We start from the raw sequence: 17,690 nt of genomic DNA, 5'->3' as shown, positions 1-17,690 counted from the left end.
TGTCATCTCTTGGGTTTTCTTTGGTCTTGAATTTTAGCGAATCTCCATTTGGGGAAATGGAGAATATGGACTAGAGAAAACAGGCTTAGTTGGCGTCTTCCCTGTGGTGCCCCCTTGGGGGTTTGCTTGTGGGGAGCGCATCCAGGCGTGGTTTGCCTAGATATTCAGTTCGGGAGCTGGAGACAGCTTTTGAATACATAGTCTCGGTAGAAAAATTTACAGTCTAGCCTTGAAGAAGGGAGGACTTGGGCGGAGCCCAGTACAATCGGTTTATAGTCCTGTCTTTTGCTCCTCCCCCCCCCCCCCCCCCTTCCTTTTTATTGGTGTAAGGTTGGGAGGTTTTCTTCCACTAGGCTTGTGAAGTCCAGCGCCTGGTGGGGTGAGTGGATTTTTTGCTATTTGCAGCCACCCAAGAATAAGATACGCCGTATTCCACGTCTAAATAACAGCAGATATTAGTACGCGTTTGGCTTGTTTGTGTGGTTTTTTCAGGGAATCCATTATACATCGTATAAAAGAATCACTAAATTTATAAAACTTTTTTTGAGATGGACCAAAATATCCCACCTCTTGAAAGATTCGTTTCTGAGGGTGAGGCGGAGCACGACTAGGGCACTGGGTTCCAGGAGGCAGGTCTGCTGGAAAAAAAGGAGACTATCCTTTTTCCCTAAGAATTCAGACTAACAAAGGAAAGCTGACAGGCACCGAAGAAACTCCGGAGCAAAGATTACAAAGATTACGCCCCGGAAAATAAATGCTCGAAGGGGGCGAGGGAAAAAAGCCAAAGGCTGGCTGTACATGCGTGATGGGAGCCGGTCTGTCAAAGTGAGGCTCGCAGCGGCACGTTGCCGGCAGGCGGCGCTGTGAGAGTGGACCGGGAGCCGGGCCCAGGCGAGGTGTCCTTCCCTACGCGGGAGGCGGGGCGCTGTCGGAGCCCTACCAGCAAAGTGGTAGGCACTTCCGCTTAGGTGTAGGTGCAGGATAGGGCCAGATTGAGCGGAGCCGTCGGCCCTGGGGATGGAGAATGGGGCTTCTCCTGGAACAGCTGTGGCTGCTCGTGGTGGCGCTGGCGGTGGCGCTCGTGGCCGCGGCGCTGATTCTGATGAAGAAGGTGAGGGTCTGGAACCTTGGCCCAGCGGGCCCGCCTTCCCCTAGGACTATCCCCCCAACACCTCTAGCCCCGGGGCCCCGCGCCCTCGACTGCCCTTCCCCTTCAGGCTTCGGGTCTCCAACCCAGGCCCTGATCTCCGATCCAGGCCCTTTTCTCCGGCCCACTCCGCCAGGCAAGAATCCTCACCCTCTAGTTCTCACCCTAGTCCGTAGTTAGAGCTGGAAGGGAATCTGGGGCTAACTCCCTCATTTTACAGATGGGGAAACTGAGACTTAGGGAGGAAATAATTTAAGACTCAGTCTTATTTTCAGACCCAGGATTTGAATCCAGTTTCTCTGCCCCCACATCTGTGCTCTTTCCACCCCACCCACCATACTGCCTCACCCTTGGGGTCCTGAATCATCCTCGCCACCACCCACAACCCCCACCCCTGTCCTCACAGACTTAAGAATCTTTAACTTGTAGCTTCCTTACTAAGTGATATATATCTTTTGCCACCATCCAACCCCTCAGCCTACCTTTCCCACCAGTCTTCTCATCACACTTTGTATTCTGGATCCTGTGACACTGAGATAGTTCCTCTTCATTTCTTCGCTTCCATTATGTTCCAGTCTTTCCACTTTATTTGCCCAGGGAAAGAGAAAGTGGTGATAGGGCAGTGCCAAATGTAACCTCTTGGTAATAATTTAAGGAGCAATGAATGAATAAATAAGCATACAAAAAAGTCCCCGTGTGCCAGGTAATGTTCTAAGAGAGAAGAATAAATGAATGAAGATAGCCGCAATTGGAAGCAAGGGTTAGGGTTGCATATACTGTTTGCAGTAGAGTGATCTTTTTAACATCAAAACCCTAATCATATCCCTATCAATCATATGTTTTTCTTCTGCATTTCTGTTCCCACAGTTCTTTCTCTGGATGTGGATAGTGTTCTTTCTCATAAGTTATTCCCAATTGTCCTGGATCATTGCATTGCTGCTAGTAGAGAAGTCCATTACATTCGATTGTGCCACAGAGTATCAGTCTCTGTGTACAATATTCTAGTTCTGCTCTTTTCACTCTGCATCAATTCCTGGAGGTCTTTATAGTTCACATGGAATTCTTTCAGTTCATTATTCCTTTCAGCACAATAATATTCATCACCATCATATACCACAATTTATTCAGCCATTCCCCAATTGAGGGACACCCCAATTACGAAGAATTTCAAAAGATTTGAGTAAAGACTATATAATAGATGGTATAGAACTGAATCTTGCTAGAGAATAATATCCTAGGCAATCCATGTTTAGTAAATGCTAAAAGCTTAGACTTCTTTGCTCTGTACTTCTAGTGCATCTTGGGAAGATTTCTTCTGTAGATGAAGCAATACCCATATTCTTGTTTGAGACTTGCTTGTCTTTGGGACTTGTATCTGGGTAAAAGATGAATTCTAGCAGATTGTATTGTTGAATGGAACAATATTAAATTTTTCAGACAGTTCAGCCATGTCTGTTTTGAAGGAAGAATCCAGTTTCTGTTCCACTCTCCAAATTGAAATTCAGACATTGAAGAATTAAATTTAGCAAACATTTATCTTGCATAATATAGATGTTATGTCCTAAGAAAACAAGGGGGGGGGGTTCAACTTTATTACAAAGTTCTAATAGTAATTGGGTCATAAAAGCCAAGATAGTGCCTCAGATACTGACATCTGGAAAGGCACTACTTCCTCCTTCCTCAGAGTTCTCCCCAGTCCTGTGCTTCCTGAAGAAGGATCCCAGGGAGACAATGAAGGAACAGGGTAACTAGCTGGAGAGATTTGTTGTAGAAGAAGAGGAGTTTGTCCTCTTTGGCTCCTGCTGCAGGAGATCCTTCAGTTTGTGGTTGAAAAGGCAGATGGGCCCAGGAAAGGGCAAGGGAGCAGGATTGCTGGTCTTGCTGGAGATGATATGACAGGTACCTGCAAATACTGGATGTAAACCTGAATGTCCCAGAAACAGGATAAGCTTGACATGTCTAAAACTGAACTCAATACCTTTCCTCATAAATATTTCCCTCTTCAAATCTTCTTTAAGTTAGAGTTATCCTTGTGGTTTCTCAGGTTCATAATCTTAGCATTATCCTTGCCATGTCACTTACCTTGATCCCACATATCCAGTCAGTTGTCAGATATTGCCTTTTGTGCCTTTACAACATTTCTCACATCTGACCCCTTCACTCAGCTACCACTTTCCTGTGTCTCCTAGATATCTTCTCATATTGCTTCTGAGTTGTGGTACCTATAAAATTTAGCATTCTTGGGAAGATGGATGTTTTTTCTGACTCTTTCTAAATCTGGCTGCTATTTCTCTTATAATCCCTGACATACAAGGAGGAAGAATTGGCAATTCCTTGCTCAGTCATGCTCTCTCTGCCTTTTTCACTCAACAAGCAACGCTTAAGTTTCATTCCATCATCTCTTACCTTGTGGCTAACATCTCTGGAATTGCCAAGACATTCTTCTTTTTCCCTAATAAGCTTAGTACCTGGCTTATAGTCATCTTCATCCTTATCTCAAGACCCTCTTCTAACATGACTTCCCAGTTCTGCCTCATCTCCTATGGTCTGTCTCTAGTTTTCTTCACCTACGTTACAGAAATATTCATTCTTTAACTGAATTTACTCCAGATCCAGAATCTCTTATTAAGGCTCTTCTCTCACGGAGGTTATATCCAGTTGGGAAACTTACATTCAGTCCATATAAGAATTTGTATAAATTAAAGTGGGTAAATGTTTAAGCTGTAGAAATAATATGTTTAGGTCATTATTCCTAGTCAAATGATCAAACAAATCTAAACAAAACTAATTTATTCAGCAATTATTTATAAGGTTCCTATTCTGCACACTTCATTGTAGGTGCTGGTATTGTGGTCTGAAAGCTCATTCATGAGTAAGTGGTTACCACTGAGACAATTGAGGCAACAGCATACTTAATAGAAAGAACGTTGGTTCCAGGCATCAGATCACATAGATTCAAATTTCACTTTTGATACTACTTCTATAATCTTGGGCAAGTCATTTAATATCCTGGGGCCTAGTAGGTATTTTAGGTGGCACTAGATGGAAGTGCAGGTGAGAATGTTTTCCAAGTATGAATGGATCATGTACAAAGACATGGAGATAGAATGTTATGTATGAGGAGCAGCAAGTTGGCCAGTTTTGCTTAGTAGATTATTAGATATATAGTTAGTTATGTAAGTGGGAATTATATGAGAAAATATAGTCTGGAGTTAGATTGTGAAAGACTTTAAATGCCAAGATGAAGAATTTACATTTTAAGATAAAGGCAGAAGCCATTGAAGATTCTTCAGTAGTGGAGTGATATGGTCTTAATGCTTTTAGGAGCTTTATTTTAGAAATAATTGTGCAAGGTGAATTGAATAAAGGAAAGTCTGGAAGCAAGAATTCCACTTAGGAAGCTATTGAAAAGTCCAAACAAAAGGTGATAGATAAGTGTAGCAAGCAGGGAACAGATCCCAGTGATTTTGTTGACATAGAAATGAGAAAATTTGAAATTAATTGGATGTGAGGAGAAGGAAGAGTAAGGAATGATTGTGTTGTGAGAAGTAGGGTGGTGCCTTTGACAGAACTAATAAAAGTTCAAAAGAGAGGTTAGTTGAGGTAGAAGGGAGAGAAAAATACTGAGTTTTAATTTGGACATGCTGAATTTCAGATGCCTATGGTCATCTAGTTCAAATTGTCTAGGAGGCTGTTGATATTGTGAGACAGAAGCCCTGGAGAGAGACCAAGGATGAAATTAAAGATACAGAAGTCACTAGCACAGAAATTATTAGTTGAAACCATGGAAGTTGATTAAATTATTGAGAAAGAAGAGAAGAAATGTCTTTGGGTGTAACCATTGTTAGGAAGGGGGACATGGATGACAATACAGGAAAGGAGACTGAGATAAAGTAGTCAGATGGATAATGGTAGGGGAAAAAAAAGAGATACCAACATCACAGAAACCCAGAGAGGAGGGCATTTCTGGCTATTCAGAAAGGAAGTAGTCAGCAGTATGATATGTTTCAGAGATAAAAACTTAGAAAAGTTTCAAACCACATGGTTTGAAAAATTAAGAAGAGGGAAGAATAAAAAATGACTCCAAGTTTCAAGCCTAGGTTCTTGGAAAGTATGATTATGCCAACAACAAAATATTAAAGGGACAGGTATTCAGGGGGAATTAAATGAATTTAATTCAGTAAATCTATTAAGCAGCTCCTATGTGTCTACTGAACTTTGGGTATACAAAAAGAAATATGAGCCATGACAGTGGGTGGAAGGATAAACAAATAAAAATCATGCAAGGGTGAGTTAGAGGTGGGCTGACAGTGAGGGATAATAATAGGAATGGGACCCTCATACTCTGTAATCTTGCATTTCTTACTAGTTCGCACTGGCTAAACATCAACTGCAAAACCTGAGCATTTTGAGCATTAGTCAAGCATGAATTGCAAATTGATCAATTTACCCATTCTGTGTACTGGATCTGTAATATTCAATACTGAGCATCAGCTCTATGTATTAATTACTCATATTGTTCTTAGAACTGTAAGACATAATTAATTACAGTGGTCCTCCAGTGTACTGCAAAGGACCCCCTCCCACCATGTTCTTGTTCCAGAAGGGCAGCAAGACCTCTCCCACAATGACAAATGATAACAAGGCAGACAATGAGAAAACATGGAACCTGCACACTGGGTACTCTGGCATTCCAAAAGAATCCCTCAAACTTGCTCATGCTGCTTATTCCCCATGACAACAAATCCTAAAACACATCTCCATCTGATTTTGGCCTTGCCCATCTTCCAGGTTTTTCAGGAAAGGTAAAGATTTCTTTGGGATGGGAGATGACAAGTTCCCAGACCCCTATAAATATGCTAACTGTGATCCACAGGGTGTCGAAGCTGTCACTTTACAGAGGAAGCAGCTACTTTATAGTGGAAGCTGCCACTCCTCAGTAGAAGCTGCCTCTCTGCTATTACTCCATACTGTCAGCTCCAAATAGAATACTTTACTAACTCCTGGGCTTGTCCATCAGCCCTACAGCTACCTAAGTAGCTCTCAGAGTATTCCACCAGCTATTAGACTATTATACCACAGTAAACTACTTCAAATAAAATTCTTACTTCTGGATTGAATGGAGTTTGCATTTCCCAGTCTTGGGGCTAGACCCTCTTACAAATTTGGGGGTATTTCTCCCACAACACAGGCAAAGGACCATGAGAAATTTGAGGAAGAGTGCATTTTCACTAGTTCTCCAAGCAGGACAGGAATCAGTGAAGACTTCAGGGAGAAGTTGACATGTAAGGAGATAGATATTAGAGGGAATTCTTTTTTTTTTTTTAACCTTAATTTCCAGACTGTGTATTGGTTCTAAGGCAAAAAGAGTGGTAAGGGCTAGCAATGGGGGTTAAGTGACTTGCCCAGGGTTACCCAGCTCAGAAGTGTCTGAGGTCGGATTTGAACCCAGGACCTCCCATCTCTGGGCCCAGCTCTCAATCCACTGAGCCACCCAGTTGCCACTAAGAGGAAGTACTTCAACAGGTGGGAATGGTTAGAGAAAAGAGAATTCCAGGTATGGGGGTGGCATGAGCAAGGGCACAAAATAATTCCATTCAGCTGAAGCATAGCTTACATGAAAAGGAATGAGATCGGACAGGTAGGTTGGGGCCAGATTGTAGATAGACTTGAATTCCAGAGTTAGAAGAGAGCCACTCAAGCCTCCCCCACCCCATTTTTAGACATAAGAGTATTATAGCATAGCATTAGAAAGATCATTTAGGCAGTGGTCTAGAGAATAGATTAGAAAGAAGTTAACCTCATGACAAAACCAATTAGGAGGCAATTACAATAACTTAATAAAAGAGAGAAGACCTGAGTTAGGGTACTTGTAGTGGAATAGAGGACAGGCCAAATGCAAGAAATACTGTGGAAGTAGAAATGACAGAACTTGTCATTTATATGTGTAGGATAAGGAGCAGGGGAGAATCAAAGATGACTCCAAGTTAGAAACAAAAGCTTGGGAAAATGTTGGTGAAAGGATTATAGTTGTTCACTGAACACAGTTATTGGTAAGAAGTAGAAGCAAAAAAGTGAGGAGGAAAAAGGAGGAGGTCCTCCAGACATTACTAAGTAAGATACTTAGAATCAACAGATAGAATTCACTTTTGGACTGGAAGAGCTAGAGGTAGAGAAGAACTAGAGCAGCAATAGCAGTATCCAAAGAAAAAGGGCCGCCATCAAGAACAATTCTTTTGGATGGTAGCAGCAGCAGCAGTGTATCTCCAGCCCTTTTGGGCTGCAGCACCAGCAGCACTTTGGAGTCTCCATAATTCCCTCAGCAGCTTGGAGGTGCAATGGATGGAGTTTTGGATCTGAACTCAAGAAGATTTAGGTTTATGTATATACTTGGACAAGTCATTTAACTGCTCTCTGCCTCAGTTTCCTCATCTGTAATGGAGGTAATAATAAAACCATAGGGTTTTTGTAAGGATAGAATAATATTTTTAAAACACTTCACAAATGTTAAAGCACTCTAAATGTTAGTGCTTGTTATTATTATTATTATTAAAGAATTCCAAAGTGGAGGCCAGGCTATATTTTGGTTTTATACATCCCAAAAGGATACCGGAATTGCATAGCCATATTCTATAAAAATAGGTTGTAGAAACTGTATTTTAACTGTACTAACCTAACAAGAAAAGACCAGCTTGTATTTAACTGTACATTTTATTCTACTTTTAGCTATCTTGTGTTGCCTTTCTATCTGCTACCAAAATTCCAGACAGTTATTGGCACAAAGAAAAGAATTTCTTTTTAAATGCAGCAGACAAGAAGGAAACTTTACCAACTATACATGACTCACCAACTAAGCAGTTGTCCGTAGTTGTGCCTTCATATAATGAAGAAAAACGGTGTAAGTACAGTTTGGTTTGGGTAGTGGGGAAGGAGCGTGGGATCTTTTGTGTGGCATTTGTATTAGAAGATTTCCAGAATGTCGATAATTATTACAACTACAAAATGGCTATTAAATAGTTCTGAAGTTTTATAGGACATTTATTTAAATTATTTTTAAAGGGTTGGGATTCTATTTGCTTCCATTTTCCTGTTCTCATAGTCAAATGAGCAATAAACAAGGATTTGAATTAGCTCTCTATCTATAACACTGCTACACATATGGGAATATGACTTGCCACCTGCCTTTTAGAATCTGGTTCTTTAGTTAGGAATTCAGAAAGTGAAACATTTGAATAATAATTGGCATAAAGACTGAGCCTTTGATTTCATTGGTGTAGGGAACTCCCTAGAGAGGAATCTCCCACTACCAACTCAGATCACCACTTTATCTGTAACTTATCTTAGTTGCTCAGAGCTTTGAGCTGTTAGATTTTTTGTCTGGATAATATAGGAGGGGTGGGACCTAAACTCAAGTCTTCTTGCCTTTGATAACAGCTCTCTTTCCACTATACCAAATTACCTCTCTTAAATAATAATGTAAATTAAAATCCAGCTAATTCCTATTAAGCTTTCTTATTTGTAAAACATTGTGCTAGACCAATATATGCTATTATATTATATTTATTGTTATTATAGTATTATATATAATATATAACATATTGATCTAGCTCAGTGTTTTACAAAGTTTTACAAAGAAGAAGGCTTAATAATTATATTTATATATATATATATATATATATATATGTAGAAAGATAAAGTTTCCTAGTGAGAAAACTAGTTTGGCTAGATTACAAAGTTGGTTCTGAAGGTCATTGGCTGGTAGGATGGGACTTGATGAAATTGGCATTTTAGTGAAGTAAAACTGATATCAGTTCAGGATAGATTAAAGGAAATTAAGGCCAGAGGCAGAAATACCAGTCAAGAAACCATTAAAATTTTGTAATTACAAAATCATTAGTGCCTGAACTACAGTGATGATGGTTGAAGTGGAAATGAAGGGCCTGGTATAACATAATAGGAAGAATAAGGAATAGCCAAAGATCATTTGATCAAGAAGTATATATTGAGTACCTTCACTGTGCAAAGTACTGGGCCTCCAGGATTATAAGCATAAATCACCAAAAGAATTAGAGTACTTTTAATCAAAAGAGGAAAAGTACTTTTCCAGGAATAGTATTGTCATGGAACCATCATGTTTCCTTCCAATTAATTGAATAAGGGAGAGACTAGAAGCAGGAATTAGGGAGCTATTGCCAAAGTCTAGTCAAAATGTAATGAGGATCTGAACTATGGTGATAGATGGGAAGTGTTAGAGATGTCATAAACATAGAAATGGCAAAACTTGAAACTTAATTGGATATGAAGGGGAAGGTAAATGAGGAATTAAGAGTGACCTTGTGTCATAGAAAGGATAATGGAGCCTTTGAGAGAAATTATAAAGTTCAAAAGAGGTGAGTTGGAATGGGAGAGATAGCAGGGAGAAAGAGAGAGCAAAAAACTTGAGTTTTAATTTGGACGTACTAAGTTTGAGATGCCTACAGTCATCTAGTTCAAATTGTCTAGGATGCTATTATAATTATGGGACTGTAACCTAGAGAGAGATGGAGGATGAAAGACTTCCTATCACATCTCCAAAAGAGGAGAAACAAATACAAGAAGTAGCACCTGGTACAGACCCTAAACTCTGTCAGCTTGCCTAAGGAAAGGTAATACTTTAGACAAAAGATATCCCTTCAGGCTGTAAGGATTAAATTGGGGTTTTGACTAAATAAGAGTTATAAATTCATTGTTTTGGTCGCCAAATTAAAATATCCCTAAGCCAGAAAAAAACTGTTAGCTTTTATATATAACAAGGAAGTGAAAGAGTTAAAGTGTGAAATTTAGGAGGGAAATAGGTAAGGAGTTGCCTAGTCCACCCTAAGTGCTGATCCAATGAAATTCAGCTTACTCCATGACAAAGTTCCAATCTCCATATGGAAGTCTGAGTCACTCACCAGCAAGCCAATGCAGGATCCAAGGAAAAGAGTCTCTTCACAGAACTCATACTGATGGGAATATCCCACCAAAACGCCAATGAGCAGAGAGGATCACCTTGCAGAGCCATCAAGGCAGGAATCTCTTTAAGCCAGAAGTCCAAAAAAGACCAAAGGAGAAGAGAGGAGGGCAGGAAGTTCCTGACTTGTTATGGTCCTTTTTCCATGTCACTTCCTGTCCCTTCCCTTCTTCAAAGGGGCCAATCACAGCTTCCAAATTGCCTAGCACTGCCCAGTGGGGCAGTGTCTGTGGGATCCACCTCTCTTCCTCTGAGGGTATAAACTCTTTATCAAAGGATTCACAGGTTTCTGACTAAGTTAAAAAGGTGGAGCTCTCTAAGTAAGTGATTTGTAAATTCTCTTATTTGATAGCTAACAAAATGTTAAGTAGGGGTTTCTTGATTTATGAACTCAAAATGGACAAAGAGAATAAAGAATTCCCTTTCACAAGGTAGAAGATTCTTAAGAATAGAGCCAAGATCAATGAGAAACTTGAATTAATAAAACAAATTTGATATGAATAAGTAGGAAATAATTTCATAGCAAATGTGATTTATAGACATGTAAAACAGATTCAGATCCTTTCCCTGATGTTAACTGGCTGTATGTTCTAGAATAGGTTATTTCCACTTTCAGGGTCTCAGCTTCCTCATCTTTAAAAATGGCATTAGACTATACTTCCCCAGAACAGACAACAACTGGATAGGATTTGCTCAGTTTTTAATGCCATGGATTAGGAAGCACATTATTTAGCAACAGTTAATTCACAGCAAGATTGCCACGATTGTGAAAGGCCTCCAATACCTACCATATAAATAATGATCACGAAGGTAACAATGGTTATGAAGCTCTGTACTTTTTGCAACTTCAGAACTTAATTTTCCCAAAACACAGGTCCAGCTATGTCAGTCACTCAGCCATTCAAAATTTACCAACACTTACTATGTGTCAGACAGTACTAAACATTTTAGATACAAAGAAAGATTAAAAACAATCCCTGTTCTCAGGTAGCTCATAAGTCTCATGGGGTAGACAACATGCAAACAATTGTGTACAAAACAGACTTATTTATGAGACTTCACACAGTATTTCCTAGAAACTATTAGTTGTATTAAAGACACAAATTTAATGCTGAGTTAATTGATTTAGTAAGTAGTTTTGTAAAGTAATATTCAACTTTTTTTTTTAGTGCCTCTGATGATGGATGAAGCTCTGGAATATCTAGAGATGAGACAGGTATAATATTTCTTCATATAAAACTAAGTCATTTAATTAATTAAAACTTCATTGGAATGCAGATATTCTTTATGACTTGTGGATCAGATGCTAAATGCATCCCTAGTTACAGTCCCTGGAATGGAAGCAAGATCCTGCTCTTTTGCAAAATCATGTGCATGGAATACTCCCCTAGGTTGACACGGTATCTTACTGATCCATATTAGGCATGTTCAATTCATAACACAATGACAAAACCAGCACATCAATAGTTTTCTATAGTTCTGATTATGACTAAAGCATATTCTTTAAAATTTCTTCTTTATAACATCCTAATCCTTCTCATCTTTGCCTGCTGCATCTTCTGGCTAGCCAGAACCATTAATAGGCTGTACCATTCTGGGGCTACTTACATTTGAATATTATTTAGGCTAAAACATGCCACCTTTGATTTATAGAGGAAAGTTTTGTTAGTTTATTTTTCCCATAGAAAGAAGAATGGCTTTATTGATACCTCTTCTCTAGACAACATCTATAAACTGAGTGGATTGGCCTAGGTAGCTCCTGAGATCCCTTCAAGCTTAAAATCTAAGATCTTGCTCATTTTGCACCATCATATGATGGTGATGATATCAGTCAATAATTTGTCATCTCCTTACTGAAAAATAGAGGACTCTGCATGATTGTGGTAAACAGCTTTGCCTAATGCATAACATACATGAAGTGTTGCCATGTATTCTTTAACTAGAAATTTAAATTCATGAGTTATAATTTTATTAGCACCTACTGACAGACTGGCATCTTTTTAAAAGGCATGAAAAGATGCATATATTTCCTGGATGGTAGTAGAGTTTTGTTTTTTATCTTCTCCTTTAATGCTTCATATATAAAAACAGCTATTTTCTTAATTCATGTGTAATAATTTTTTAATTTGGATTTAGATATAGGATTATGGACTAGAACCCTCTACCAATGAATATCAGCAGCTTATCTGCAACATAAAACCTTAAAAGAGTCACCAATATCACTTGGAGGTTAAGTGACTTATCTAGAATCACATAACCAATATGTATCAAAGACAGACTGAATCTAGACTTTTCTGACTTTAAAACCAGCTTTATCCAAAGGCAGTGTACCATATGGTCTCCCAACTTGGATCTAAATAGTATAATTAGCATATGTTTTATTTAAATGTAGTAGTATGGTACCACTATACATTTTTAACATTTGTAAATTTTAAGGAAACAACATGAATTAAATCAGGTCAATAAACTGATTTAATTCCAAAGCTTTTCTATATTCTTATATTTTTCCTTTAAATATTCTCCCTCGATTTTGAGGAGAAAATGTTTTCTTTTAAATAACTCTTTAGTTTTTTTCTTCATTCTTAAAATAATAACTTGAGCAGTTATTGGAGGATTCTTTTAAGAATGGCATGACTTGAAACATGACATTATATGCAGAAGGAACATGTTTATTTGTAAAAACTTAAACATACTGTCAAAGGAAAACCAAAAATTAAATTACTCAACTCCCTGGCATAGACAAAAGAGAGAGTTAGTCAATAGTCACTCCTCTTTTTCCATGCCTAGTTGCTTTCCTTCTTGTTTTTATCTTGGTATTGTGTGTGTGTGTGTGTGTGTGTATGTGTGTGTGTGTGTGTGTGATTATCCATACACCAAAGATAAATAATTTTAGTTTAATTTGAAGGAATCATCCTAAGTTACTAAATAAAATTATTTTAAAACTCTATCAAGACTTCTCCTAGAGATAGTTGTACTAAATGGTGTGTTCCATTTTTGTTTTTTGAAGAAACAAGATCCTACATTCACATATGAAGTGATCGTGGTTGACGATGGCAGTAAAGACCAGACCTCACAGGTAAAGAAGTTTATAGAACTTTATCTAAGAAAATGTGACATTAGATATAGTAATAATAGTTAGCATGTATATAATGGCTACTATATACTAGGCACTGTGCTAAGCACTTTATAAAATATTTTCTCATTCTCATAACTTGGAACATTGGTGCTATTTTTATCACTATTTTATAGTCAATGAAACTGAGTCACTGCCCTAGTGCTTTTCTGCCTTAGAACCAATACAGAGTATTGATTCTAAGATGGAAGGTAAGAGTTTTTTAAAAAAGCAAATTATAAGAGTTTACTGCTGAGTGATATGACTGGATGTAAGGCCAGCTAATCAGGGTTTTACCCACTGTCACAGCCTCAGAGAAGAGTCAGCTTGATAAGGAGGCCAACTCCTCATGAGTGAGTGAAAGTGAAAGACAGGGAGAGACAAACTAGAAAGAGCAAACACCTGAATGACTGGCAGAGACCCTGAGCAAGTCAAACACACAGCACCTTGATTTGTAGCTAGGTCTTCCATTTATCATTGACAAAGAAAAAGGTTTTTATAGAATATAAAATTTAAGCATTATATCATTCTTAGGGGTGTAACTTTCTCACAGAATATTGTTTATAAAAAGACTTTACCCATAATTTTTTCTAGGCATCTCTACAAACCCAAGCAATTGTAGAATATTGACAATAACTTAGGGTTTTATAGGAATGGGGGGGGGAGGTTCTAAGTCATTTGGTTATGACATTACAGAAGCTTCTTTCGCCATCGAAATAATGAACAACTCAAGGATTATTATGAAGGAAGCTTTAAAGAGAGACGTCTTTATTTTGGTTATAGCTAGACTACTTTTTAAGCTGCTGTTTTGAGACTCTGACCTTACCAATGAAATCTTAGGCAAGCTCATAAGTGTGTCTTTATGGCTGCTTTTTCTCAGTGGGCCTAATTTGTCTTGGGTTCCTCCATAATTCACATTTTATCTTAGAGGTTAGGTAGCTTCTTAAACAAGGAAGGGACATAGAAAGACTTGTGCTTTAAGAGCATCAACTTGGCATTTGTATGGAAGAAGAATTAAGAAGAAAAGAGAGTGGGTTTAAGAAGACCAATTGGAAAGCTATTGCTATATTCTGGACAATAGGTGATAAATACTAGAACCAAGTTGATATGTGAAGAAAAGTCAGATCTAAGATGTACATATTATGAAGTTAGGATCAGTAAGATTTGGCAACTGAATACAATGAATGAAGAGGAGGCAAGAGTTAAGGATGACTTCAAGGTTCTAAGCTTGAATTATCTGGAAGCATGGTGGTGACCTCAAAAGAAGTAGGAAAGTGGAAAGAGGGGTAGGTTTTAGGAAAAGGATAATAGGCAGGTAGGGATGACACTGCAATTTGGAGGGAAATTAAGAATCATCTATAAAGAGATAATGATTGAACTCATGAAAGAACCCATACTGATGAAATCACCAAGAGAGTTAAGAGAGAAAAAAAAGAGATCCTAGAACTGTTTTGTGGCACAACCAGAAATGGAGTGTGAGACATGGATTATAACTCCTAAGAAAACCAAAAAAAGTAGAGGTCAGACAGGGGGAAGGGCTAAAGAAATGAAAGCTATGAAACCTCAGGCAGAAGATAACCTCTAGGACTATAGATCTTAACCTGGAACTTTTTTTGAGGGAAAATATTTTAATAATTGCATTTCAGTATCACTAATTTTCTTCATAATCCTGTGTATTTTATTTTATACTTTTAAAAAACATTTTGAGAAGATAGGTAGGTTTTACTAATTTGCCAGTAGTGTTCATGATACACACACAAAAAAGGGTCAATAATCCTGCATTAGGAAAAGGGAGATAGTCAGCATTGTCAAATACTATAGAGGGGGCCAGAAAGATGTACTGAGAAAAGACCATGAGATTTGCCAATTAAGAAATCAGTAAGGGGAGCAGCTAGGTGCCTTGGTGGATTGAGAGGTCTAGAGAGAAGAGGCCCTGGATTCAAATGTGACCTCAGATACTTCCTAGCTATATGACCCTGGGCAAGTCATTTAACACCCTTTGTCTGGCCCTTACCATTCTTCTGCCTTGGAACCAATACACAGAATTGATACTAAGACAGAAGGTAAGAGTTTTAAGGGGGGAAAAAAAGAAGTCATTTAAGAACCTTAAAAGAGTTGTTTCTCTTAAGTAATAATATCAGGAGTCAAATTTCAGAAGTGAACAGGAGATAGTGGAGACAATAAATGTAGCCAGATTTTTCTTAGAGTTTCTCTGAGAAAGAGTTGAGGAAAACAGGACAATAGCTATAGGGACAGTAGGATCAAGAGAAAAAACCTAAAAAAAAAAATTTAAGGACGAGATCACCAAAGTAGAAAATCATGAGGAATCACCACCTTTTTTAAATTTTTATTTTTTAGCTATTTTTTAAAAACCCTTACCTTCCACCTTAGAAGCAATACTGTGTATTGATTCCAAGGCAGAAGAGTAGAAAGGGCTAGGCAATGAGGGTTAGGTGACTTGCCCAGGGTCACACAGCTGAGACATGCTTGATCCCAGATTTGAACCTAGAACCTCCCATCTCTAGACCTGGCTTTCAATCCATTGAGTTACCCAGCTACCCCAATCACTACTCTTAAGAAGGATCTAGATGATGAACTAGCAAAGAAGGTAGAAAAAGATTGTCGTAGAGTTAGGAACTGAAACAGGGAAGGACAGTATTTTGAAAGTCACAGAAATATATGTAGAAGGGAGTGGTAATCATGTATAGAATATAGTAATCGTTTTTAAACCAAAATAAGAAACATGGAATTCATATTTTCATAGTAATACAAATTAATTTTTTATGACTTCTATGTACCTAACAGATTGCTCTTAATTATTGCCAAAAATATGGAAATGATAAAGTTCGAGTAATAACAATGGTGAAGAATCGTGGAAAAGGTGGAGCTATCAAGATGGTAATGGATACTTTTATTTAAAATATGAACATTCTTAGTAACCTTTATTACTAGCCATAGCTTGTGTATGCTGTATAGCTAGTCAAATGTGCCCCAGAGTTTCTGTTTCAGTAGAACATGTTTCATAAAAAATAATTAATATAAATATCTGCCTTGGTTTGTTTCACATTAGCTTGTCAATAAAGATTTGACAGCATTAATATAAATCATGTCTAGAATATAGAACAGGTACAACTGTGTGATGTGGCTATATGTGGCATGCTATGTCCTATTCTGAGAACTACATTTAGGATGGATGTTGATGAGCTAGAGCTTGTCCAGAAAAGGATAATCAGGATGTTGAGAACAACTTGACACCATTCCAAACAAGGAACAGTTGAAGAAAGTTGGACAAGTTTAACCTAGAATAGCAATAATTTAGGGTAAATCTGATAGCTGTTTTCGAGTGTGTGAAGGTTTGTCATATGGAACATGGATTAAACTTCTGCTTGTCTCCAGAAAGCAGATGCAGGGGCAGAATGTGGGAAGTTATGGAGAAGCAAATGTGACCTCAGACTATGGAACAGCAATAAAGCTGCCCCAAAGTGAAATGGACTCTATCATGAGGTAGCAAAATCTAGAGCTTATCCAGAGTTACACAGATATGAAGTGATAGAAGCAGAATTTGAACTCAATTGTTCTGACTTAGAAGCAACTCTCTATCCACTATATACCACAAGTTTTTCCATAATGTCCTTGATATTTGATTTTAAAATGAAAATGATAAAATGTAGATTGTACTTTGCGGAATCAAACATTCAAATTATTTATCAGCTTCTTTGCTTTTTTGAGTGCCCTGTATGAAGCCCTGCAGACTAAACATAATACATGTGTTCCTACATCTCCTGTCTGACCTATTCATTTATAAGATAAATGGTTATCTGGGTGACCTGTCTCCCTTTACCATTTTACCTTCAGGTGATTAGATGTATTGGTATTTACTTTCCCATTCATATTTCCTAAGTTTATGCCATTTTATGGCATTCTTCTTTCCAGAAATGTACTAAAAATGGGATTTGAATTACTTGAATGTCAAATTTGACTCCACTGTTTTTATTTTTTCTTTTTACCTGTATTCTAATTAATGTGATCACATCACTGTGACATCACATTGTTAAAATAATATGATATATGATACCACCAACTGATAATGGATTTGTCATACCATATAATAAAAGAAATTCTCATTTGTGTCTGCATTTCTAAATATTGTACCAATAGTCAAACTATTTATATTTGTTCTCTAAATCCTACACCTCTTTTTCATGGGGTAAATATTCCTTCTCACAGCAGGATACTTACAGATTTTTTTTTTTGGTTTTTTATTCAAATTTCTAAACATTGTGACATGAAAATTTGGAACTATGAAATCTATATTTAAAAATATGTATATTGAGACACATATTTATTTATATAATACCCATGTAATTTATACAAAGAACTATCATTTAAAATCACATTCCATGATTTGCCAAGTGTCAAAGAGACTGATGAATTGGCAA

The 17,690-nt window shown here is 37.8% G+C and overlaps 1 protein-coding gene across 1 annotated transcript in view; it reads left to right on the top strand.

The window, feature by feature from the left end:
* Window positions 1–295: 295 nt before the first annotated feature.
* Window positions 296–17,690, top strand: part of ALG5 (ALG5 dolichyl-phosphate beta-glucosyltransferase) — a 59,370-nt gene continuing 41,975 nt past the window's right edge. Inside the window, exons 1-5 of the mRNA XM_007495368.3 lie at window positions 296–1,111; window positions 7,874–8,045; window positions 11,309–11,355; window positions 13,147–13,215; window positions 16,057–16,149. Of these exons, the coding sequence (XP_007495430.1) occupies window positions 1,025–1,111; window positions 7,874–8,045; window positions 11,309–11,355; window positions 13,147–13,215; window positions 16,057–16,149 (468 nt within the window). The 5' untranslated portion in view covers window positions 296–1,024. The remainder of the gene's footprint in view (window positions 1,112–7,873; window positions 8,046–11,308; window positions 11,356–13,146; window positions 13,216–16,056; window positions 16,150–17,690) is intronic.

Source organism: Monodelphis domestica, chromosome 4 (assembly GCF_027887165.1).
Source record: "Monodelphis domestica isolate mMonDom1 chromosome 4, mMonDom1.pri, whole genome shotgun sequence".
NCBI lineage: Eukaryota > Metazoa > Chordata > Mammalia > Didelphimorphia > Didelphidae > Monodelphis > Monodelphis domestica.
The sequence above is the reverse complement of the archived record's forward strand: the minus strand, read 5'-3'. Positions and strand labels throughout refer to the sequence as shown.